This window comes from Folsomia candida, unplaced genomic scaffold (genome assembly GCF_002217175.1).
Source record: "Folsomia candida strain VU population unplaced genomic scaffold, ASM221717v1 Fcan01_Sc011, whole genome shotgun sequence".
Lineage (NCBI taxonomy): Eukaryota > Metazoa > Arthropoda > Collembola > Entomobryomorpha > Isotomidae > Folsomia > Folsomia candida.
Window position 1 is genome coordinate 3985 of NW_019091203.1, and position 27083 is coordinate 31067.

Below are 27083 nucleotides of genomic sequence, written 5' to 3' on the forward strand. Positions count from 1 at the left end.
CACATTATAAACTACACTTGATTAGCGGCATAAAGGTTAAGCACAAAGTTAATCTTGTATGCATTAATATTAACTTGAGAATGGTGAACGTCACGAAAGTCCAAACATTAAATGTTGAACTTTGAAATTTGGATTTGATTATTACCTCATGTATGTATGTATGCTTACCGAACTTGCATAAATTAAGCAATAAAGTAACTAATTACCTAGATGATCCTTGGTTTTCCCACATTTATGTTAATCCTACTGCCATAAATTCATCCATTCTAAATTTGCATACATAAACTGCGGAGGAATTTTATCAGAACAATATAAACCAAGCACCTGGTGCAATAAATTGAAAGGAAGGGATCAGACGTTTGGCAATACTTGATAAATCTGGGCTATATAAATCACGAGACTGGGCTCAGTGTGGTATTCCCCACCATTTGACAACTGAACGACCTGGAACCTAGTCACTAATTCAGAATGAAGGCATTCATCATTTTTGCCGTGTATGCAGTCATATCCGTTAATGGAGGTGTTGTTGATCACCAAGTTTGTGGTAAGACTTGATCCGATTGAATTATACAAATTTCAGTGTTTGTCGGGTTGATGGCAAAAAGTTATTTCCGCGGTCCGACTTCCTCAAGTAGTTTCAGCCACTTTATGCGAAGACGTTGTCCATCTGCCGGTTTATCCGTCTATTTGTCAGCAAGATAACGAATGAACTGATGTAATATATATTCAGCAATAGTATATTATATGACCTCAACGTGAAGATACTTGTTATCAATCGGGCCACCCCTAGGGTCCGGGGGGTGTGATATGGGGACAATTAAATTTTTGCTGAATCTATAAGTAAAGTTAGATTAAGTATTTTCAGCAATGGACAGTTTTCCTGTCCCGTTTTCGATATTGTCAGATCGAAAACAGGTTCAGGTTGGATTGAGACAAGACAACCTTGATGGTTGGGGTGAAGTAAAATTTGGTGTGGAAATTTAGCGTTGGGAATTAGCATAGATTCACCAGAAATTATTCACTACGCTTGCCGTGGTTAAATTTTAAAGTTATTTTCTTACTTATTTTACAGGTGGGCGTGGTGTTTTTATCCAAATGCGAATCAGCGACTGTGAGGGGGCCATTGCCCGAATGACTCCAGGAGTTTCATACAGTTGCCAGGGTGATATAATCCCCTCTGCTGCCGCAGACGCGCTTCGTCTCAAAATTAGCGCCTTCTTCAACGGGGCGATCATACCCATAATTGATGCTGTCGTGCCGAACTCATCAGTTGAGGCAGGATTGCAGTACACTCTTGCTTGGACCATTGTGCCGAGCACGTTCCTGTCTGGAAGTACGGTACCCGTCACGGCCGAGGTTGTGAACGAGGAGAGTCAAGAACTTGAGGTCTGTACCGGTATTATGACGGAAATCGCAGGTGTTTGAGTTGTTAATATATATATTTTAAAATACATAATTCGAGAAGAGATATATTCCCGTGTAATAAATAAATCTACACAGTAATCTGCATTCACCGATGTATAAACTTGTTTAAAAGTACACTGTAAAAATACTTCTGAAATATACGATTAAAAAATCGGGTTAACATTTACCTAAATAGTGGTACACTCTTAAAAATCGAGCCCTAAATTTGGAAAATTGTGGCCGATGCATAATGAAATCTGCATGAATCTCATTTTCCCCAAATATCCAACCCCTTTCCCCGAGAACCGTGGGGGTGGTTTGTGTGTGACGCTAATAAGGTATTGGGTTCATCCATATATTACGTCATCAAGATTTCTCGATTTTAGCACCGACCCACTCAACATAGACATTAAGGGATAGGGAATTTTAACATGGAAAAGATAGGAAGGCCAAACCACCCACCCACTAAAATGATGACGTAATATATGGACGTTCTCATTGCGAATTTGTAGTTTAAAAAAACGTGAAAAAACGGATAAAAAAACTCACTATTTATCGGACCATACTCCCTTGAAGTGACAAACGGGAAGAGTTGTTAGGCATTTCAAAAACTCCCCGTGCTCTTATAGAAGCCATCTACGAAAGCGGAATTTGTAAAATGTTTCCCAGAGCTGAGGAATAATTTTTTTAAATAACACTTTAATTTGCTTTGGTATGTGAAATGATTGGGATAACATTTGGCTTTTTGATTTTTCCTGAAAAATTCGTAACGAACGGAATGGGAATTTATGTCATACTATGATGCAACATATGTTGGTGCATGTGCATGCCAAATTTCGCATCTCTAGGTCAAAGTTTAAAATATAGATCCGAGGGCGTGCACGCTCCTCCCTCCCCGCAACACTGTACTCTTTGGACACAGAGGATCGAGCCTGAAGGAGAATTCAAAATACAGGTCATGAGCATACCTCTTAAGCTTAACAAAGCTTTCTTATTGCAAAGAGGTTTTTAAAAATTAATAATTTGGAAAAGAATATTTAAATTAACCAAAAAGTTAATTTTATTTTTGATTTATGAATTTGTAAAAGGTCGTTAACTCATCAATACTAGATAAATACAAGTCTTATGAAACCCATCATAATCAGTAAAGTTTGATTGACAGTTAGGTACATAAATTAAAGTCATTATCAGTTCCCACGTACATATCTATTCGGAAAGCACTGTAATCTATTTACGCCTTGTGGCTGGTCCGACACAAGCATTTGCATGAGCAATATACACAGGTATATATGTATATACCTACATGTATGCGTATATAAATAATAAAATCACCACTACTTCTGGTGCATCTTAAAAGTATTGAGCATCAGCCAATGTTAATAAATCCAAAAGGCTAAATGGCCGACCTCTCCATAAGCTATAACATGTAAAGTTTCGAAATTAATTGCACGGTCATTTCCTGATGGATTTTCACAATGGCGCCAGTTTTGGAAACCTTGGACCTTGGGGAGAAATATATATTTTCAGATTTTTCAAATTCGGCCCCACCCCCTCGAAATCCAGGTCACAAGGTCAAAAAACAATTAACACTTCTTTTTCGGATTTTAAAATTTTACGACTGGATTCGACGGACCTGGGGATAAATTCTTGGCAGAAATAGTCAGGTCATCATATTCAGCGACTAGTAGGCCGCACCCCCTGCTTTGGAGTCATTGTGGGGGTGGTCAAATGTCAAATCAACACACTTAATTTAGTAAAAAAATTCCCCCCCCACTGTAGTTTCCGAAATTCAACGTCGCCAATACACGTAATCTTACCAAGGCCCCCTATGTGAACGACATTCCATTGTGGTAGATGAAAGTAAAAATGATCTCGCTGGAAGATATTTTTAGACTGATGGTGATTTTTATTAAACAACTTGGTTTTAAGGTTTTGACAGTACATAGGAGACATTCATACATATGTAATAATATGTGGTCAGAAGTGACCATACAAACTACGCAGAGTTATGCTCAAACGAAGTGTCCCTTCTAATGAGGCATAAAAACAAAAGGACCCTTTTAATCCCTTGTCCTGGGAAAAAGGTTGGAAAATGCTCAGCCCTCATAAAAGTCGACAAACTTAAAAATTGATAAATATGGAAAACTTTGTTAACATGCATATTTTAACATCCTCCCTCAATTTTTAAAGTTCAATATCGGCAGTTTCCACTGGATTTGCCCTAACCGAAATTACATTTGGCCGGCTTTTCAGAAAAAGGAAAACACAAAGAGTGGCTTGAGCAACTATTATTAGTATGCAAAGGGTTAAGATCCATTCCATTGTTGACCAGGCTGGTTCATTGCTTGTGTGGTAGTGGATTGACCCTCCTTCGTCAGTGGAACCATTGATCATCAGACTGGTCCAGTTGAAACTAGGCTGCAAGTGCCAGTTGGCTTTCACCGTGAGTAGTGGGTCGACTACCTCTTGGTGAACAAGGCTGGATTCAGTTCCTGAAAATTCCATATCATTTATCTTAAAATTAGCATTCATTGGAAGGATGAACACGCTAGCAGGGCATTGTTGCAGCTTCCTCTCAATGGTAATATTGGACCCAGGGCAGTAGATATGATATTGTCCATGGTGTAGTTTGATTTGTACAAAATCCCATGGTTCAGCAAGGTTCTTGTCATAACAGTGGTCTATGTCAAAGTGATTGGAGTTCTTTGTTTTCGCTGTTGGCGTGCATCCTCGAGTGGGCGAAACAATTAGGTCGGGGGTTGTAGGCTCCTTAACATTGATGGAGTATACGCAGTCATCTTTCGTAGAAAGGATGGCATTATGGGGTCCCTTGTACTTTAGAACGCAGGTTTCATTCTTCCTTTCAACTTTGAGATCGAAGGAGTCTGCCTCGATGAGTTGCAAATCTTTGTTAATTTCAGTTGCTGTGAAGTCCACATACAGCTTGGTTCTGTCATCTGATATTTCGCACTTTTGAGATTGTGCGAAGCTGACTGGGCAAGCATCACCACAGGGTAACGTGAAATTAAAGAAATCCATTAGTGGTGCGTAAACTTTTCCTCGCCGCCACTGTCTTGTTGCTTCTCTAATTATTTCTCTACCTATCATGAGGCGACTGGTAAGGTAGGCAATTGCGAAATTGGTGTCAATGGATTTTCCCTTGAGTTCGTCGTGATCAAGCTGATGTAGCTGAAGCTGTTCTAGTGTAGCATTTAGGCTAACCTTAAGCTTCTCAATCTCTCTTTCCGATATTTCCACGCGACGTTCCAATTCATCCAGCATCTCTCTTTGTTCCGCTACTGTTCCTTGCAAAGCAGAGATTCCAGTTTGAACAAACGAATTGATTGCTCCACCAACTGATAAGCCGGCTACAAGGACAGTCACACCAATTATTACTCCAACTGCAAGTAATGGGAGGATTCTCTTCACTCTTCGTCCAATCTCTCTGGTATGTCGCGAATTAATATGATCGGAGAATTTTCTTTTAGGGCACATTTTTTCTAGCTCATCCAGGAACATTTCGTCGTATATTTTGTTACATTTCTCGGTTGCATAGGCACTTAAATCCTTATGGAGTAGATCCTGTGTTAAAATTTCGCACGGGTTCATGAATTTGACGAGCAAGTGGGCTTGGTTATATCCCGTTGTAACTGGGATTGGACTCTTTTTCCATAGTAAAGGGATCGCATTCTGATGTGTCACCCCACAAGCTTGCGCAATAAACATAAGAAGGATGGTGAGAAGGCTCATCAGTGAGAAGTTGGCTTGGAGGGGACCTCTCTTTACTTTAGTTGGGTTGTCCTTGCTCTCCTTTGTCTCATTTCTTTCCATACTGAGATCGTGTCTCATCTTGAAATGCTGGGTCTTCAGTAGTGGCTTAGTTAATCCATCTGCAATTTGTTCACTGGTATGTACATATTCAATTGCCAACTGTCCTGTACTAACTAGCTCTCTTGTGTAGTGGTACCGGACATCGATGTGCTTGGATCTTGAGTGCATCTCTGGATTTTTGACCAATTTTATTGCACTCTGGTTGTCAACATGAATTATTGTTGGGGACTCTTGTGGGAATCCTAATTCTTCTAGAAATCGTCGTAACCAAACGGCTTCACGCGCTCCAGAAGCGAGAGATATATATTCACTTTCCATTGATGACATTGAGACAATGGGTTGCTTTTGGCTTGACCTTGAAATAACGCTGTCATTTAGCATGAAGACAAAACCTGTTGTAGATTTTCTATCCATCTTGTCGGAAGCATAATCTGCATCTGTATATCCCCTGAGAATCATATCCTCACACGGTTTGTATTTGATTCCGAGTTCCTCGGTGCCTTTTAAACAGCGGAGGACTTGCTTTGCAGCTTTCCAGTGAGTTTCGTCGTATGCGTGCATAAACTGAGACAGGCGGGACACTGCATATGAGATGTCAGGGCGTGTGCACTTGGCTAGGTAAATTAATGATCCAACGAGCTGTCGATACGGAAGGGTCTCGTTTATTGTTGCGGCTGGGACGAGTTCTCCTGCATGAGGTTGCATCGGCACATTCGTCGGGTTGCACTCCAGCATATTGTACTTTTCAAGCAGGTTACGGATGTAAAAAGGTTGTGACAAAAGTAAACCATCATTTCCATCTCTGATTATTTGCATCCCAACATAGGCTGTGGGCTCCATTATCGTTATTTCAAAGTAGGATTTGATTGCATTGATGATCTTCTGCACGGCATTTTTATCTTTTCCAATGACCAGTGAATCATCCACCCATAAGCTGAGATAAGTGATTATTGCATCAACATCTCCAACAAATATACAGGGATCGCAGTAACATGGGTGCAAGTCGAATTTCTCGAGAAATTCGGTGAATGTTTCATTCCAGGTTCTTCCAGCCTGTTGCAATCCATATAAAGCCTTGATCAGGAGGCACACGATGGAGTCATCTCCATTGTGGAAACCCTCAGGTTGTGACATGTATATGGTCTCCTTTAGAATCCCGTAGAGATAGGCTGTCTGGACATCCAGCTGTGCGATATGCATTTTCTTTGCTGCAGCTATACTTAGTAGAAGTCTTATGGACTCGTACCGAGATACGGCGGAGAATGTCTCAAAATAGTCGACGCCTTCTTTCTGTCTATGCCCTCGTATGACAAGCCGGGCTTTAAATCGATCAATTGTTCCATCCATTTTACGTTTAAGCTTGTATACCCATTTACTGTCAAGCAATCTTGCATTGGCTGGCCTCTTCACGTATTTCCAAGTCCCATTTTTCTTATGACTTTCAATCTCATCTTGCATTGCCTTTATCCATTCTTCCTTCTCTTTAGACTCAACGGCTTCTTTATAAGTTGAAGGTTCTTTGTCTGCATAAATGGCATGAGCTTGATATCTATCTGGTTTCTTAATTTTAGCTCTGTCTCTTAAATTGCGAGTGGTTCCTGATTTTTTACTTGTTTCAGGCAAGACAACACGTGTCGTCCTTTGCGATGGAATGCGAGCCGTGTAGTCTCCTTTTTCAGTTTTAACTTGGACTTCTAATTCGTCACCCATTTTCTCGTTGTCAGGTTGTACTGGCTGTGGGTCAACTTGATCAGGCTGTGGGTCCTCGGGATCGTATTTCTCCTCGTCCGTCCATTCTGCATCATCTTGTGCATCATCTTGTGCATCATCTTTTGCATCATCTTTTTCAGATTTGGATTCATCAGGTTCATCTCTTTCTTCTTCGCCATGTATCATTACTGTCGGTTCAAAAGCTTCTTCGTGGAAAGATACATTTCTTGCCTCAACCACTTGTCCGGACTCAGGGTCGTAAAGACGATATTTCTTGCTCTCTGATGCGTACCCACACAGGATAAGTCGCTCTCCCTTTGCTCCCCAGACCGTCCTTTTCTGGGCTGGTATATGTGCAAATGCTACGCTACCAAAGACTCTCAAATGACGGAGTGAAGGTTTCTTGCCAAATATTGCTTCAAATGCGGTTATATTTGGACTTTGCTTGTCCAGTATTCGGTTGTGGACGTAGACGGTGGTGGCAACGGCTTCAGCCCATAAAGATTCGGGTAATTTAGCTGCCAGCAGAATAGTTCGAGCACAGTCTTTTAAAGTTCTTATTTCACGTTCGGACCTCCCATTCATTTCTGGATTGTAGCTGACGGTTGTTTCATGAATTATTCCCCGGTCTCTGAAGTATGATGCCAAAGTAGAATTACAGAATTCTCCACCATTGTCTGAACGGCATATCTTGACCTTTCTTCCTGTTTGATTTTCCATAAATTCAATGTAGCATTTGATACGATCCTTGGCTTCGTCTTTGCTCTTGAGAAAATATACAGTGCGGAAGCCAGTAGCATCGTCTTTCAAGAGTAAGAAATATTGAGCTCCTCCCAGGGATGCAACAGGCATTTTTCCGGCTAAGTCCATATGGACCATTTCTCCTGGTTTTATCGTTGCATTTCTTGTTGCGGCTGGAAATGGCTTTCGAGATTGCTTCCCAATCTCACAGTCTTCACACATAATTTTATGTGACACGGCCTCCAGGTCAATTCCACGAACTGCGTCTTTCTTGATGGAGTCCACCACATAGTTCATATTAATGTGTGTCAAGCGTTGATGCCATAGTTTAGCATTAGCCACGGGATGCATGTATGCAGCAATAATTTGTGAAGTGGGACGAAACTTCATGACATACATATCATTCTTGAACTCGGCAATTGGCCCCTTAAACCGCCCATCCTGATAAAATGTTGCTCCATTCTTGTCACGGACGATGGAGTACCCTTTCTTAGCCATTGATCCCTCAGAAAAAAGGTTGACAGCCCCTTGTATGTACAACACGTTATCTATGGTACATTCCTCCCATATGCCGTTGATGTAAGCGTCAAGTGTCACTGTCCCTTTTCCTAGTGCTTGTGTAGCCCTTTTGTCCGTTAGGAAGACTGACTTGGGAGTGTCAAACTCTTCATATCTTGTAAACCATGCCTTATCTCCACAGACATGCTGGTTAGCTCCAGAATCGCTTAGCCACACTTGTTCAGCCACGGGTGCTTGCATGGGGGTTTGTATTGCATTTAGCATGAACGCTTTCCCAGGGCTTCTATTGGCTTGTGCGGGATTATCTGAAGGTTTATTGCTCTGATTTTGTGGATTACTCCTGCATTCCCTTTTCCAGTGGCCCTTTTTCCCACACCCATGGCAGGTTGTTGCCTTTTTCAACTCTTCAATGCTCTGTTTCTTCTTGCCTTTCTTCTGGTCATGGGTCAAGAATGCCTTTGCTGCATCTTGATTGGTTGCTGCTGGTTTGGATTCCTTCCTCTCCAACTCCTCCTTCTTCAGACGGGCAAGTAGCATTATCATGCTCTGGTCCTTATCCGGAACGCTGTCCCATGCCTTTTTGAAGGCATTATACTCCTCGTCGGGGAGACTTGAGACAATCTTTGTGACAATGGATGCTTCAGGCATGACGACTCCCATTTCATTTAGTCTTCTGCCCAGCTCTTCCACCTCTGCAAATGCTTCAATCAATGACTGACTCTTGCCAATTTTGTAATTGAAGAATCTAGCCATGGTATGTTGCTTGTTAAGCGAGCTTGAATCTGAATTGATGCTTTTCAGCTTGTCAAACATTGCTTTTGATGTAGCGCAGTCATAAATATGATTTGTTTGAGTGGCACTGAGAGTGGGGACAATGATGGATTGTGCTTGTATATCCTTCTTATCCCATGCTGGCTGTTGTGCTTCATCTGCAGGTCGTTGGGTAGTGCCGTTGACCACTTCCCACAGGTCATGTGACTTGAGAAGTAAAGTTATCTGAAGTCTCCACCTCGCGTAATTGGTGTCGTCTAGCTTGACAATGTGCGTAACATCTATTCTTTTGATTGTTGATGTCATCTTGTCGTTGTGGAGTAGGGAAAGCAGAAGCGAAAAACAGAAATAGACTTGTTACCTTCTCTTTGCCTAATAAAGAGCAGTAGAATCGAAAAAGGTCGAGATTTGGTAGACGGGAACTCAGGATTTGGGTAGAGTGGTCGTCCTCAATAAAACTCGTCCTCGGGCGGAAGGTTCAGCTTCGGGTAGAGTCAAAGGGTTGATGTCTTTTGTCCAAACAATGGTCCAATTCACGGCACACTTTTACAGGCTTACTCCGTCCAGACTGGCACTGGGCAGTGGAGACTTACTGCTATTATTAACTGATGAATTGACCTTTTCACTTCACAACAATAACACTGATCTACTTCAGTTTATCAAGTGTTGAACAGGAAACAGTTCTTCTCGTTGTGAGACTTTAACAGACTCTGAGACTGGGGCACTTTTGAGACACTCAATGAGGCAGGTTGAGACCAACAATATGAATCATACAAACTAACGGCTTTGCTACCATGAAAGTAAAAATGATCTCGCTGGAAGATATTTTTAGACTGATGGTGATTTTTATTAAACAACTTGGTTTTAAGGTTTTGACAGTACATAGGAGACATTCATACATATGTAATAATATGTGGTCAGAAGTGACCATACAAACTACGCAGAGTTATGCTCAAACGAAGTGTCCCTTCTAATGAGGCATAAAAACAAAAGGACCCTTTTAATCCCTTGTCCTGGGAAAAAGGTTGGAAAATGCTCAGCCCTCATAAAAGTCGACAAACTTAAAAATTGATAAATATGGAAAACTTTGTTAACATGCATATTTTAACAGTAGACCCCATGGCGACGGAGGGTGTGGTTATCGGCGCTTCTGCCAATACCTTACCAATGCACGCCATGCGACATATCATTTTTCTCAGGCGGGTTAATAGATTTCAGTGACGTATTTCAAATGTTAATATGCCACACCCCCTGTGGGTGTGGCTATCGGTATCCAATGGATAAATTTAAACCTGGTCATGTGACATATCAATTTTCTCAGCTCGCCAAGGGGATTTCAGTGACGTAGTTAAAATTTAGTAAACCACACCCCCTGTGGGTGTGGCCGTTGGTAAGCAGGAACTAACTTAAACTTGGTCATGCGACATATAAATCTTCTTAGGACGTTAGCTAGATTTCAGTGGTATAGTTAAAATTTAAAAAGCCACACCCCCTGTGGGTGTGGTTATAAGTATTCGGTGACTCTAACTAAACCTGGTCATGTGACATATCAATTTTCTCAGCTCGCCGGGTGGAATATCACTGACGTAGTTAAAATTTAGTAAACCACACCCCCTGCGGGTGTGGCCGTTGGTATGCAGTGAATCAACTTAAACCTGGTCGTGCGACATATCAAACTTCTTAGGACGTTAAGCAGATTTCAGTGATGCAGTTTAAATTTAAAAAGCAACACTCTCTATTGGTGTGGTTATAAGTATCCTGTGAATCTACTTAAACCGGGTCATGGGTCATCTCATGGCTGTTGTCTCACCTCGCCAAGGCGACCACCAAGGTTTGCAGGTGCATATCTAACTCGAATTAAGTACTCTGATTATTATTCATTAAATTTTCTATTTATTTCGAATTTTTGTTTATGATCTAAAAATCATAATTTACAGCTTAACTTGGAGTTAGATCAAATTTGTATTTTTTGCGTTTCTGGCATTTTGAATCGATGTTTTTTGATAAATCTTGATAAAATTCATTAATTTAACAAATTGATGTAACATTGTAGGTAGCAGCACCGAATTCATGAGCTACTTCGGTTGATTCGAATTGTCTGTAAGTAATTAACGTTAATACAATATTTAATAATAATAATAATAATAAGTAATAAGAATCAATAATTAGAAAATAATTGACCTAAACCGACATTAAGGGCTGTGCCATATATATGTATACACAGCTAGAGAGAATTCAACTATTGTTACCAGTCTAAGCATCTAATTATATCCTTAGATATATTATTACATTTGTACACTACATGCACATATAATATTATTATTACATATTATATTACTAGACCGTTAAAAATGTGATAGGGATAATTCTATTTATGTGCATTTTGCCATATCCACTTGACCAAATGGAAGCCTTCAAATTTGCTTAAGTAAGGGAAGTTAATAAATAAATATGCATATGTATGGCAGATAATTTTAGTGTACAATTTATACCAATATGCGGTTACAACGACAATAGTAATATTAATTTTAGTAAGAATTCCGTGTATGAACCAAGCTAAATGGTTTGTTTTGTTTTTGGAAATGTGTGTATTTTGAATATTAATCAACATTGCAAATATTACATTTTTATTTTGCACTTATTGGAAAATGAATTCTGAAAAATTTATGACGTCATGCTTCACACCTCACAGATATATGTATAAATGGGTCATAGTTGTAATACGTCTGAATATTTATGTGTACACAAGTTTACAATGCATTACAAAAAAAACAATCGAAAATTCAGTATTTTAACATTATAAATATAAATATGCAATACGAACATCAGTTCAACGTTTTTGCCCAAACAGTTAATTTGTAAAAATGTGTAAATATACACTTTATAATATAATGTAATAAATTTTCAAAACATATGTACATAGTCAAATATTTAAATTACCACAATAATAGCAATTTAACTGTTCCTTTAATGCACAATATCATCATTCTCAATGAAGTCAGTATATCTATAAAATTTCTGCAGAACCTCACCTTTATTTGTGAGCATTCACGGACCGAACTGGAAATTTAAGAATTTTTTCCATCGAAAAATTTGCCATTGTAGCGTGACATTTCAACCACCCTGTATATCAATTTAATTTATGCCAAACTTCTTTCATCAGCACCTCATGAAATTACTTTTCATAAGGTTTTCAAATTTCTCATCCTCTTGTAAATGTCTTGATAATGAATGGCAGATAGCATTCGAAATATTGACTTTTCCACTAAACTCCGTGTAATTCAATTATTAATTACTTTTCTCAATGAAAGGGTGAAGTACATTATTAATGTGAAAATCAACATCAAACGTGCCACGCTAACGCATAATGGTACCTTTTTTCAAGCTATACGGGGATTGTCTAACCAATCATATCAAAAAAACCAAGCCAAAAATTAGGAGTCACATGGCGCTTATAATTCCGTTGAATGGCCACTGCGAAGAAAAATATTGGGGGTCCAAGTTCCCCCGAGCGCCTAAGTTATCGCCTTGTGGAGAGAAAGTTTACTAAAAAAATTTAACTTTGTCGCCAATATTTTTCTTTAAAGGGGCCATTTAACGGAATGAAAACCCCAAATGGTTCCTAATTTGTGGCTGGGTTTTTGAGATAACTCGCTAGACAATTACGGTGTAGCTTGAAAAAAAGGTGCCATTGTTTGTTAGGGTAATTTATAAGAAAATGTCGGATTGACGTTTTCTTTGTAATGCAAAAAATCCGACCAAGTCGGATCGAGAAAATGATACTTCAAAAAAATTAAAACGATTCCTGACAATCATAAAATTAAAAAGTTATGAACACTAGTTTGGTAAAATTTTAATGAGGTTGAACGGGGTTAATTTTTCGCCAGGGTTGAATCATACCTCAAACAAATAGACCTCGCCATACAGATCCCCATAAATCTCAGCACAATTAAATTTACGTATGCAACTGTCATAAAGAGACCCTAGAACAAACAAGGGGAACGTAATTTACATTCGTTTGTACATATTAAAATTTGCACACATTCACATAAATAATATCGCAATTTATTTACGAGTGTTTTATTACTTTATTATTTAATGTGTCAAATTCAAAGTTATTCCTGCTGGCTAACCTGAGCTATAAATGGTTCTCTACGTAAGATAAATGAACCTTTTTTGCACATGAGTCATCCTTTCGCTAATCCCAAATCAACATGATGTCATACATATGTATTTGACAGCACATCATGTACATAAATAATATTTATGATGCGTCACCTGACTTTGAGCCGAAAGACATAATTAGCTGTTATTATATATGTAAAGGTTTTGAAAACAATAAAAGAGTTTGGAGAGTGCAAATTAAACGATTTGTTTGATCCGTTTCATCATTTCACAGGATGCCGAAACTAATCTCTACTTCCTATACGACTTTTTAAATACACATTTCCTGCTTAATTATGTGGTAGATTACTAAACTACAAATATATTGTCGTCGATATAAATAAGGCTGGTCCTCTGAGTACCAATAGCAAATGGTATCTACACGAGGAAGACGTACGACGTACATAAAAACTAAACTTCAGCTCAAATCAAATTGCCAAATAGATTGAAATTTCCAGTTGTTGAACTATATAAAATTAAAAACTGTAAAATTGAAATTTGCCAACTTACTTTTTCAAATTATCATATTTAATTAAGGGTTTTTTCGTGTATAAGTTGGAAAGAAAGGTAAGAAAAAACATCTGCGGCGCATGCATAAATAAATTCTGTTGCAATTATCAGTTGGAAGCTACATAAATAAAGTTGGGCCACTTTGGAGACTAACGCATGGTTTAAGTTCCAAATGTTGAATAAATCTTGACCGGAGTACATACCAAAATTTGAGGGACTAGTTGTGTAATTTCAAATTTTACTAAACCTTGAGAAAATTTTGCTCTACCCCAGCAATTTGCTCTTACTATAGCCGGACTAAATTTGACTCAACTTGGAGTACATTTTACTCAACTTTGACTATATTTTACTCGACCTGTAGCAAGTTTTTCTCAACTTTGTCTAGATTGTAGCTATTAAGATAATTTTCCCCAATGTTTCATTAACAAGATTATCTGCACAGTTTCTCCAATGGCGGACCAATCGTCTCAGTCCAACGGGGAGCCAATCTCTATCCTGAAGATAGCGAAGGATAAAATCACCATTGACACGAAAGCAATAAAATCGATCCTTGAGAAGATTGGAAATCACTATTTCACGATTTACTCAATTAACGGACCCAAACGGACTGGAAAGAGTTTTATGCTTTCAAATTTTATTCGATACTTGAGCCAAGGAAGTCCCCGTGGGAACGCCTGGGTTTCAAATTCTGGAAATATGACAAATTTTGCGTAGCGAGGTAAGAAAAGATATCAAGGAAATTGTGAATTAAGGTTGTTAAACTATAAATATCTCACGGAACCTTGTGGTTAGGATTAGACTAAATGGGAAATTTAGAGTAGAATCCTATAGTTTGCAATCCCCCTATTAGGGGGATTGAAAAATAAAGGTGTTCACACTAAACTTTCACGAAAAAGTTAAATTTGACGCTAGAGTAAATGGGAGACTCGTATATTAAACTTTAGTGTAAAAACCCTTAAATTGTAATCCCTCTGTTATCTGGGTATGTAAGTGCAGTGATAAAATGGAAGTGCAGGGCATGTAGGCCAATGCCATTTTTATTCTCATTGAGTAGGGTCTATAATGAATACATACAGGGTGGTAAAACTGTCACGCTACAATTGAAAATTTTTCAATGGGGAAAACTTGTAAATTTCCATTAGTTACCGAAATTTTGTCTCTGAAATTCGACTTTTAAGAATTTTGTCATCAGTGTTCCACCAGTTCTGATAATAATAAAAATCTCAACCCCAAATCCTGTACTAAATAATGAAGATTTAGCGGCTTTTCCCATTAAAAAATTGTCCATTGTAGCGTTACATTTTAACCACCCTGTACATATATTTTAACTTTACACAAAACCTGTGTTGTGTCAATAATTTTAATTTTACCAATTTTTGAGGCGGATCTGAACGTAAAACGATTGGAATTGACGTCTGGTCTGAGCCCTTTTGGACGACGCATAACGGACGTCGGATTGCCGTCGTCCTCATGGACACGCAAGGTTCATTCGACGACCAAACGACGATGCAGCAGAACGCGATAATTTTTGCGATTGCGACCCTCCTCTCGTCCGTCCTCATTTTCAACATTATGCGCGACGTGGGGGAAGGCGTTCTCCAGTTTTTCCAATTCTTCTCCAGCTTTGCTACCTTGACGATTCCGGAAGTCGAGGGGCAAGCTGCGAGTGGGGAGCGGGGGACGGGTGCCTTCCAGAAACTGGTCTTTCTCATCAGAGATTTTCAGTTCGTGCAGGATTATCAGCTCGGATTTTACGACGATAACAACGTTCCTAAAGGGCAAAAGGAGAATTTCAAAAAGGACAAGTTGGATTCGAACCCGGGTCAGCCGACAGAAGTGAGATTCACGCATGACCAAGTCGTCAAGAGCTACCAGGTATTTTTTTACAAATGAGTACATATTACAATTATTAGTCATATTGAATTGCAAAATGTGTTTACTAAAGCGTGTTGATATAATTCGTCCCGATTTTTCTCGAAAATTTTAAAATTATAACTCCAAAGCAGTCGAAGCTTGGCTTCTTCTGGAGAATAATACGATGGTCATGATTAGAACTTATCTTTATTCAATGCATGGTGAGATTTAATAGACGAATATACCTTTGTTCGAGGTTATCCTGGCGTAAACCCAAAATTCGGGCCGAATTAATTCAACACCCTTTATATATATATATATATATATATATATATATATATAGAAACTCACAAAATGTATGCAAATTTCTTCCCCAGGATGTCGGCGTTTACCTAATGCCCGAACCTGACAAGGGATTAAAGCAACTCGACACTCTAGAAAATTTGAATCCCGATTTTGCCTCCCACGTCGGCGCCTTCGTCTCCCCCGTGCTCTCTCCTGGGCATCTCGTCACAAAGAAAATTAGCGGCGTGGAGGTGACTGGGCTGGACATGGTGAAATACGTGACCTCCTGGGCCACCCTGTTTGAAGGGAGTGACCTCCCAGAAATCAAAAGCGTCTACCACTCCGCCGCCGAGAGCCAATTCATCATCGCGAAACATTTGGCGCTCACATTTTACGCGTCCGAAATGCAAAAATTTCTCCAACAAAATCCCGACGGTGTGAGTGACACTGACCTTTGCGTAAAACATGGGGACACGGTCAAGGAATCTTTCGCCATTTATAAGAGCAAATCCAGAATGGGCGGGGCGGAAATGGATGCCAAATTTGGCGAAGAATTTACCTCAGAATCGGCCCGTCTCCTGGGCACGCTGGAGTCCATTAATAACACTAATTTGAAAGCGGCCCAGGCCAACGAGAAGCTAAACAAGGCCCAGGAAGCGTTTCAGCGGGAGGCGGAAGCTCAAAGGGAGAGGGCGCGCAAATTAGAGGCGGCCCAAGCCAAGCAGAGGAAGGAGATGGAGGCGGACATTGCCGCGCGGAAGAAGGCTCATCAGGACTTGATGAATATGATGAAGGAACAAAAGAAGACGCAGGAACGGGCGGAGAAAGAGGCGAAGGAGAGGGAAGAAGCGCTTAAGAAGCGGTTGGACGAGGAGAGAGCGCGCGTACCAGGTCGTCAACAACCAAATGTTTTGCAAGATATAATTCAAGGAGTGGGAAGTTTGTTTGTTCCGGGGATGAAATTTTTTCGGTGAGAAGGAGAGTTATTAAATGGTAGGGGTTTAAAGAGTGGTTGTAATGCGGGGGTGGGAGCAGCTGTTCGAAAAGTACTTCTTCACTTGTGATGATCCTCCCGAAGGGGGTTCACTAGATCGACCCCACATATGGCTCACTCGTAGCATTGTGGCCGTGTGGTGGAAATCGGGATAAATAATGTACACGTTTCTCGAGGCAGATTGAGATGTTGATTTGGACAAGTTTTTATTCAATTCAGATTGGCAGGGTTGTGCGAGGTAAGGGCAGCAGCAGCAGCAGCAACAAGACTCGTCTTGAGCCCATCTCCCAGGCTCCCCAAGACTTGTTCTCCCATTGCTGTCGTGTACTGCCGTGACTGCTGTTTATATATGGTTGCTATACCTATTTCTAACCTACATATTGAAAGAGAGAGTGAGAGAGATAACAATGAGATGACTTGCAATAATTGCCTCACTGCCCAGAGGCGATCACGATATAAAACTAGAATGTGACAAATGTATCTGATTAAGATTGCACATAAGGAAACCTTCTCCTTGATTGTGTTGCACTCAATGTGCAACAATCACTTTCACAAAATAAACCTGTTCTTTACACACTCAATATTCAGTCAATTTAATCAAGGGGATAACAATTATTAATTTATTATTAATATATTCATAGTTTGAAGATAATTTAATGCATTATTCATTTGTTCAAAACTTAGATAAATGTTAACAAAGATAAATATTGATTCATTATTGGTGCTTAAGTAGTATCCTGACGTATTTCATGGGCATACGTCTAAGGATATCAGATTGCCCCAAATTCGAAGTGAACCAGGGCGTGTACTACATATGTAAATACATCGACTAAAATTCGAAAACCGGAAGTCGATATCTCTTACCGTTCTAAAATGAGGTCAAAAACCATGGAGCAATTCGCAAAAGCTGTCCCACTACCACAAAAAAGTGGTTGCATGCTCCAAGAAATTGATCTGTAACCACTCTTAAGAGAGTTGCAGTAAACCGCTACAAACGCATGTAACCAAGGGGTGAAACCAGCGTGTTTCCAGTTGAATAAAACCTACACAACCTAACTTGTTCAGGAAATTTCACCCAAGCAGTTGTGCAAAAGGATTACTCAACTAGGTTGCGTAAACTTTAACCACGGTTTGTGTCATCCATCCATCCATCCATGGTTTGTGTCATGGTTTGAGTAGCACGACGATACTCCAGCTGACGTGTTCTCCTTCGCTCTCTTCTCTTTATTTTTTAGTTTTGTAAAAAAATTTAAAGTTTTTCGCCACTCCCAACTCTACAAAGTGTAACAGCCCCTCCCCACCGGGACCAACTGCATAGTGGTAGATGAGTTTTTGGGATTTGACCGTGGGTGACCGTGTTTTTTGGACGATTTCTCTCCCTGCATTGTTTACATTAACCGGACTTCCCCGGCCTGGCGTAATGGACTTTCCCAAAATTCGGCTCTCATGTTCCTGCCTCATTTCGACTGGAGGAGATGAACCCTACATGATGCGCTCTGGGGGTGCTCCTCTTTTTTGCACTGAATAGTGCCAAATGTGACAAGTTTTATTCTTACCTCCATGAAATTTAGAGATGTCTAGAGTTATCCTCATTCTGTTAAGAATTATTGTTTTGCTCTTTATGTGCCTTGCTGACCTGCATCGTTGAATATCAAGAATTCATCATCTAATGAAAATGGCGGTCCCACCCATGTCAGTCAAGGACTTTATTCGTCAAGCTGAGCCCGAGACAAATGTAATAATTCTGGACGGGAAATTAGATCAACACAAATACCGTACGGTCTATTTTAAGTTAGATTACATAGTTTGGGATGACGATGAATCACTCGGTCCAGTCTGCTATCTTTGTGAAGAAATCATTGAGGACATCATGGATTCGCTTTTAAATAAAGGAACAACGTACTCTATTGTCCTCAAGGACCATTTCAACTTGGACGACACGAACAAATGTGCCCTTCAATGCATACATTGTTTAAATTATTACCACAAAAATAAGTGTAACATTTCTATTTCCAATCAATCATTTCTCAATATTCTACTTTCTAAAAACCGGACTTGCCCGAGATGTGTGCCTTCATTTGTAATTAAGGGAAAAGTTGATGCTGTAACTATAAATTATGACAAGCTATTATTGAAATTAGTGAGAATATTGAACCATTTATGTTATCAAGATACCTTTAACCTGGATATTACCACCTTTCTTATGGAAATTCAAGTTTCATTTAACAAACTTTTTGATAACTTCGGTATTGGATAATTTGTAATTTATTAATTAACTCGTTTTATCGTTTTGAGCTGGAATATAATGGATTTTAACTGTTGGTGTTATGCGATGGTTACTCTATAGCTGATCTATAATTTACGTGTCATAGATCATTTCGTGTTATTTTTCGTGTCATTTTGACGTGTCATTTGTGGAAAAGCATGATTTTGTGTAAACAGAGTTTTTATTTTGTAATGTGTTATAACTTGTAAACCAGTCTTATCGACTGAATGTGATTAACACTTGAATAAAGGTAAATTGAATTGAATCCTCTTTTTTACCTAATGTTGGGCAAAATTTTACACAACCTTGCAGAAACTTACTACAACTTTCTTTAGAGTGAAGTAAATTGGTTAGTAAAATATGCGACATCGATAATAAAATTTTACCCAAACAGCTGCCAATATACTGTCGTAAACTATAAAATTTATGTTAAGTATTTATTTATTGCCCGTGGCCAATGGTAATTGTTTTCCTTTGAGGTTTTTGAATATGCGTACGATGCTTATTTAACAATGGCGACATAAATTTTTATGCTTCCTGTGCAATATGTAATGAACAATATGTACGTAACAGGATTTCTTAGCTGGCCAATTTCTTTAATTATAATTACATAGATCTATTTATAAATTAGAAACTGAATATTTTTTTTTGTGGAAATCTTTCCGCAAAATGAAAACTTTTGCTGACAAGATTGGAATTATTTTGATTATTGGATGTTTTTCTGGTTGCTGGAGTGTTGACGGAAATGGTAATTTAAAAAACTCGAAACTATTTATTACTGTAACCTGTGTACGTAAATTTGAAGATTATAGGTTTATGAATAACTAAATCCACCCAATAAGTTCACTCTATTTCAGGTGTAGTTAGGTGGTACATATATAGTATCTAATCACATCCCACTTATCACAATTATTTTTTTCAAGTCAAAACCTTAAGTGTTTTAATTGCTACGACTTCAATTTTGACAACAATGTGCGTTTGTATGTATATCTATGGGCGTACATATATTATTAGCTCACCCTGCGTAGCATGAGAGCTATTGAATTCCTCTTGTCCGTCTGTCCGTCCGCCTGTCCGTCTGTCTGTTAACGACCTTTTTGTATCAATTGATGCTAATTAAAATGTACCAGGTCCATTTTTTAATAAATTAATAGCACCGTTGGTATCGAACAATCGCTAACAAAAAATGATGCGAAATAATTGGTGGACGCGATGTACTACGCATCAATACAGAGGGTGTCCGCAGTTTATATGAACAGTATGAATTACCTTATAACTTCTGAACACGATGGCTGTGAATTACTTTAGCGATCTAAATGTGTTCTCCATTCTTCTGTTCAGGAGGCATCTGGGATTGTGTTGTGACATTTTTTTTGGTCGGAGGATTCTCATTGAGAGGGACGCGGTCATTTTGCTTGAGGGTGGGAGAATTCGTGGTTTTGAGGGGTTTGCATTTTTAGATATACATTGGTCGGATTTAACTAATTACCATCGTTTTCTTGCAAAATTGATGAAGGGATATATGGGGGACAAGATAAGATGGGTTTCAGATTTTTGAATAATCGTTTTGGCACTTTCCGCGGCCAAATTAGCTTCGGAAACAGGTTTTACTATTCCCCCACTTTGGGGTCACTTTTTGGGGCCACCTTTGAAGATAGAAATTTGAAACTTTGCACAGGTGTTGTCATGACCTTCGAGTCCGTGCTTGCCAAATTTGGCGCCAATTGGATCATCCGTTCGCATGTTACCCGTGTAAATCTAGTGTTCATATAATCTACGGACATCCTGTAGTGCAGAATCTCCGGGAGAAAGAGTCATACAATTTTGACATAAAGTTTGCAAAATAAATTAAGGACGATTGGTCGCTCATGCTCCGCAGGTGGTGCATACTAATTCGCCCTTTTGATCATTTTTCCGTTTATATTGCACCCTTGGTGCAAGAATATATAAAAATTATGATCTCTTTTGTCGGCTTATTCCGCACCTTTGGTGCAAAGTTATGTCTAAATCATTATGAACCTTATTTTTTGTCGCGTTATTCTACACTATTGATGCAAAAAATCTCAAAATTCTACACCTACATAGATTCTATTCCGATTATAATGCACCATTGGAACCAAATTATAGAGTTTTATACTTGTTTTGTGCACTTATTCGGCACCATTGGTGCAAAATTATATATCTACATCCTATTTTATATTGCAGGGTGAGCTACTTCTAACGTTGCTACGGTTTATTATTGTATAAATAGCTACATAAGAATTAGCTCGTGCACCTAACAATCATATAGTGAGAACAAAAATACTGGGGGTCAAAGTTCATACGGTCTCTCTGCGTTTCACCCAGTGGATGAAAATTACTCAAAAAACTTAAACTTTGCGTCGAATATTTCTCTTCAAAGGAATCATTCAACCGAAAGATTAATTGTCATATAATTTGGGAGTTTAGGTTTTTTTATATTAATCTCTAGACAATCCACCTGTAGCTTGAAAAAGGTTCAACTGTAAGCTCGATATTCTTCTTTTATAGAAAAGCAAACGGAGTTGACTGGTTGGAAATGCATACATCCCGATAAAAATACCGCACTTTGCTGCCCAAAAGACTTGCGCTACAGCGTTTTCAACCTTACTTGGTGCAACCTTAAGGAAACGTATAGTGTGATTTACGGCAACCAAGACCAAGAATTCAAATACTGCTGTCGCGGCCATGGTTCCATGCCAATGTACCCTTATTATACCGAAAAGCTGAAGTTAATGGATGCTAAAATTGAGTCACAAAAGTCACAGATACTTGGGGTTGTCAGTCGCCCTCGAATGGAACATATCTCCCAAATAACACCAAAACGCTTGAATGTGCCGAAGAGCGGCGAAAGGTGCTGAAACGTTATGATTTAGACAAGGAAATTAAATTGAATTGCTCCACTTATAAAAACCTGGAAGGCTGTAGCTTTCGGAAGTCTGCACATGTATGGGATATATTCAAAGATTGCTGCGGTGGGGATAATTCAATGCATAGGGAAGTTCTGCCTAAAGACATCGACGCCCGAGTTAAGATCGAGTCGGACGAGCTTGCCGGGTACATAAAGTTAAATCCGACAGAGCCAGTATATTCATGTTTAAATAAAGATGGCACCCCGAACGATTTAACTCCTATCTGTGGGAAACTCACCAACTCATCGACCTGCTGGTCGAGTCGCGGCGGTCGCGTTTGGTGTCACATTAAAAGGAACTGGATCGAATGGGAGGGATTGAAATGGGAAGTGGTTTATATATTTTGGTCATGCTGCGGTAAGTGGAACAACAGCGACGAGAAAATAGCTAGCGAGGTGGCGCCCCGAGACAAGGTGACGAAAACAACGAACGTGGCAAGTACCAAAGCACCAACGGTGACGACAACTTCCAAGCCAACAATGACGACAGCTTCCATGCAAACATTGACGACGGCTTCCAAGCCAAAAATGACGACTACTTCCAAGCCAACTATGACGCTAACTTCCAAGCCAACATTGACGACGACTTCCATGCAAACATTGACGACGACTTCCAAGCCAAAAATGACGACGACTTCCAAGTCAACCATGACGACGACTTCCAAGCTGACATCCAGAACTGGTAAGCATACACCACGATTATGTCACGCAAATTTAACTTATTAGAGTGGACAACATTTAAGCACCCAAATATAATAAGGCTCAGACCCTAGTTTCGGATGATGGCATTGGCCCTATCTTTGAGCAGAGACATGAAGCATTTTTAATTAACAACCCCATGAGATACCAGAGTTCGAAACAACCCGAGGTTGTAAATAGAGGTATCTTGAAAACAACTACCACGGTGTTACGGCGGGGGCTTATCAACGTCAGAAATATCTTCTCGTGATAACTGGTTTTCTGGTGATCTAACCTCCTGCCGTAGTGAACTTATGCGTAGGCTTGACTTGGACTTATTGGACTTAATCTGGACTTATTTGCCTTAAATTGGACTTATTGGACTTAACTGAATTGAACTTAAACTGGACTTGGGCTTAAACTTGACTTGACTTAAACTTAAAATGCCCTAAATTGTGCCAAAATGCTTAAATCGGGGCAAAAACTCTTTACTATTATTTGGATAAGATATACGAATATAAATAACTAAAAAACTCTTAATTAAATTGCTTTATTTAATTAATTTAGCATTTATTCAATTATTTACAAAGGAGAGCAAAAATGGCTACCTCCTACTTGCTTACCTTCTACTTACGCACTTAACTTACTCATTCACACTTCCTTCTCTTCTCTCTCACGAGCAAAGACTCACGCTACCCCACGCTCCCTCCAATACATCGCAATGGCAACTTTTGATCGCATATTATAAGACTATGACTAACAATTGAACGTTCAAGTAATTTTTACAATAAACTAGAATGGTTATAGAATATCTGGGAATTTAGAAGAATTTGCCTTTATCCGCTATAGCGAGAATCTTGAAGTTATTGGGGAATCAGAGACATGGTTCCATCAATTGTTCATATACTGTTTATCCTTATACTAATCACTATTATTATTATGCCTCGCCGCAACACACGGGGTTTTAGAGTTGACTTTTCGAACGAATGTACTCCAAAAATAATCAGGCCTGAACATGGTTTGCATCCTCATGGTTAGATCAACCATTTTCTGGACAATTCCATAAAATGCATGTAACATAACTACATACACTCTTAGAAATGGGATTACGATTATACCCAAAAAGTAAACTGATGTGACTCTGTCGCCGTGGTTATAAATTTGTCATCGAGTAGTTACACTGATGTCAGGAATTATCCATCATTGGACAAGCTTATCGTTCAAATGTATATTTCTTAAAAAGTACAGTAGATATTCAAATACTTTTTTTTGTCACTAGTAGACCAACCAATTGGTAGTACAATGTCACGTAATCAGGTCTCAAAAAAATTTCAATATGGGGTAAAAATAAATTATCTCGCGGGCATTCAAAATCAACGTGTCATAAAATATCCATCTTTTTTGCTCCTCAGCTGAAAAAAAGAATAATTTGTTTTGGTAAGTTCTTTCTTTAATTTATTTTTGTTCTTAGATCATTTTCTTACGATTAACGAAGAAAACTTGTACAAAATAGGCTATGGGGAAGAAGGTCAAGGAGACGCCATTTGCAATTCGCGAACTGGTAATCAAGCACCATCAGGGCGATGCCAATGGGAAGAAAACCCAACAAGAAATTGCAAATTTGCTTAAAATACCTCGTTCAACAGTTCAGTATATAATTCGGAAGCACAAATTATGTGGACTAATTGTAAACAAGCAAGGAAGAGGTCGAAAGCCAATATTCTCTAAGAGAGAAAAAAGTGCCATTATCAAGAAAGTGAAGGTCAACCCAAAATTGACAATTTCTAAGATCAGAGATCAAGTTGCAAATGAAACTGGAAAACTAACCTGTCGTAACACAATCATTAAAGTAATCAAGTCTGAAGGATTTAAGAGTTGCAGAGCCAGGAAGAAGCCACTCATTTCAAAGGTCAACCAGAAGAAACGGATTGCGTTTGCAAAGGAGCATGTGAATAAGCCCCAAAGTTTTTGGAATTCGATCTTGTGGTCTGATGAAAGCAAATACAACTTATTTGGGTCGGATGGACGTGCCAGAGTTTGGAGAAAATCAGACGAGGCTCTAAAATTGAAGAACCTCAACCCCACCGTAAAACACGGCGGTGGAAGCGTTATGGTTTGGGGCTGCTTTAGCTACGCAGGGACTGGAGGTCACGAATTCTTAAACGGGACTATGGACCAACACGTGTACCAGGGTATATTGTCCCGTAATATAAAGCAATCTGTAGCAAGACTTGGTCTTGGGCGCCGCTACACGTTCCAACAAGATCGTGATCCCAAACACACTGCGAAGACTACATGGGAATTCTTCAAGAAAAACAAGATAAAAGTGTTGGAATGGCCCCCCCAAAGTCCGGATCTGAATCCAATTGAGCATTTGTGGGACCATATCGAAAGACGGATCAGAAACTATTATATTTCAAACAAACAGGACCTAAAAAATGCAATTTCGGATGCATTCGAAACTGTGACCCCGGAAGTGACAAAGACTCTCGTCGAATCGATGGGTCGCCGCTGTCAAGCAGTAATATCTGCTCAGGGTGGGCCAACACGTTACTAAAAATTACTTTTACCGATCATTTATTACAAGATTGTTAAAAATACGAAGTTAAATAAAAATGATGGATAATTTCTGACATCCGAATTTTGAAAGCTCGCGGTAGAAGACATTATTTCCCCATATTGAAATTTTTTTGAGACCTGATTACGTGACATTGTACTACCAATTGGTTGGTCTACTAGTGACAAAAAAAAGTATTTGAATATCTACTGTACTTTTTAAGAAATATACATTTGAACGATAAGCTTGTCCAATGATGGATAATTCCTGACATCAGTGTACAATTGTCGTCAACTAATTATAGAGTTTCGCCGCCTTGGTATTAAATTGTCACCAGAGGTAATAAATTTATAACCAGTTGGTGACAAATTCATAGCCACGGCGGTGGAGTCATATGCGTTTGCTTTTTGGTTACATTCGTAACCCCAATTCTAAGAGTGTACATTAATCTACCCGGAATGACTATGTATGTTGATATATAAACCAATGGAATTTACTGGTTGGAGATGTATATCAGGCGATCAAAAAACTACCTCCTGCTGCAGCGATGCTATGCGCTACAGCGTTCTTCTGGTTATTTGGTGCAACCTGGAAGGTACCTCGATCCTCAGTTATGACAAGAAAACGAAAGATTTTCACACCTGCTGTGATGGCGAGGGTTCCACACAAACGATAGAAAAATTTCCAGAGAATGTGGAGAAAGTGCTACGCATAGATGCAAAAATTAAATCACAAAAGTTGAAGATACTGGAAGATAAAATGAATCTCACAACCAGCGAAATTGAACATTGGGGATGTCAATCCTCTTCAAACGGTGTATATCTCCCAAACAATACCAAAACGCTTGAATGCGCAAAAGAGCAGATCCGGCCATCTTTTATTGTCGGGGGTAAGGAACATAAATTGAATTGTTCTACATATAAAAACCTGGCAAGCTGTAGATTTCGAGTATCTTCCGACGTATACAACGAGTTCGAAGAGTGCTGCGGTGGAAATAATTCAATGCATATGTAAGTTCTGCCGACAGATCTTGCCGCCCGTGATAATGTCGAGTCGGACGAGTATGCTGGCTACCAGAAGCTGAGTCGGACAGAGCAAGTGTACTCATGTTCAAATAAAGATGGCACCGCGTATGACCTAACGCCCATCTGTGGGAAACTTCCTAGCTCATCGAACTGCTGGTCAAGTTGTAACGGTCGCGTTTGGTGTCACATTGAAAAGAAAATGAGAGAATGGGATGGGGAGAATTGGGAAGGGATATATATATTTTGGTCATGCTGCGGTAAGGGGAACAAGTGGGAACAAAAAATTGCCAGCCAGGTGGCGCCCCGAGTTATCGTGGCACACACAAACGTCTCGATCGTTACTACTTCCAAGCCAACCATTGGTAACACATCTTTTCCTTTGCCTGCTGGACCTTCTTGCACCACAGCTTGTGTCAAAGGTTCGAATCTCTGCGGGATCAGTGTCACCCATCAAGGGACATTATCAATGTAAAAATTCCGCCGAAAATTCAATCAGTTGGGATTGCGAGGATGGAGAAGGGAAATTGTTCGAAATGAAAATATCTCCACGGGTCCCAAAGTAAACCAAGTCACAAAATAAGGATAACCTAAACCGGTGGTCATGATTCATAAATTGTGGGACACAAAATGTAAATTTGGTTTCGTGGTTATATTATATTTTTGTATGGATAATGCAAATTTAAAGTTTTCGTTCCTTTCAAGTTAAAAAATTGTATTAACAATCTTATATATAATCTGCAGTTTTCAAATTGTCATGAACTAGCTAAGTATCAAACCAAAGAACCTGCCGTTTCGCGTGAAAAATCCGTCCTGAGTACAAGGCTTTAAAGGCGGAGATTAAAACA

At 39.3% G+C, this 27083-nt stretch overlaps 2 protein-coding genes across 3 annotated transcripts; both read left to right on the forward strand.

Moving 5' to 3' along the window:
• The first annotated feature begins 426 nt into the window (after positions 1 to 426).
• Positions 427 to 1509, forward strand: LOC110854960. Its single transcript, XM_022103387.2, has 2 exons — positions 427 to 544; positions 1073 to 1509. The coding sequence occupies exons 1-2, from the start codon at positions 469 to 471 to the stop codon at positions 1423 to 1425; spliced, it is 429 nt and encodes a 142-aa protein (XP_021959079.1). The 5' UTR covers positions 427 to 468; the 3' UTR covers positions 1426 to 1509.
• A 9729-nt stretch (positions 1510 to 11238) lies between these two features.
• Positions 11239 to 19314, forward strand: LOC118436974 (atlastin-like). Of its 2 annotated transcripts, XR_004835819.1 has the most exons (5): positions 11239 to 13707; positions 14093 to 14368; positions 15032 to 15525; positions 15882 to 18518; positions 18589 to 19314. XR_004835819.1 is itself a non-coding variant. In XM_035855695.1 (4 exons), exons 3-4 carry the CDS (start codon positions 15121 to 15123, stop codon positions 16761 to 16763), a joined length of 1287 nt encoding a protein of 428 aa, XP_035711588.1. In that variant the 5' UTR covers positions 11239 to 13707; positions 14093 to 14368; positions 15032 to 15120; the 3' UTR covers positions 16764 to 19314. The 2 variants fall into 2 exon arrangements, 1 of the variants encoding a protein (XP_035711588.1); XM_035855695.1 differs by having other exon boundaries at positions 15882 to 19314.
• The last annotated feature ends 7769 nt before the right edge of the window (positions 19315 to 27083 follow it).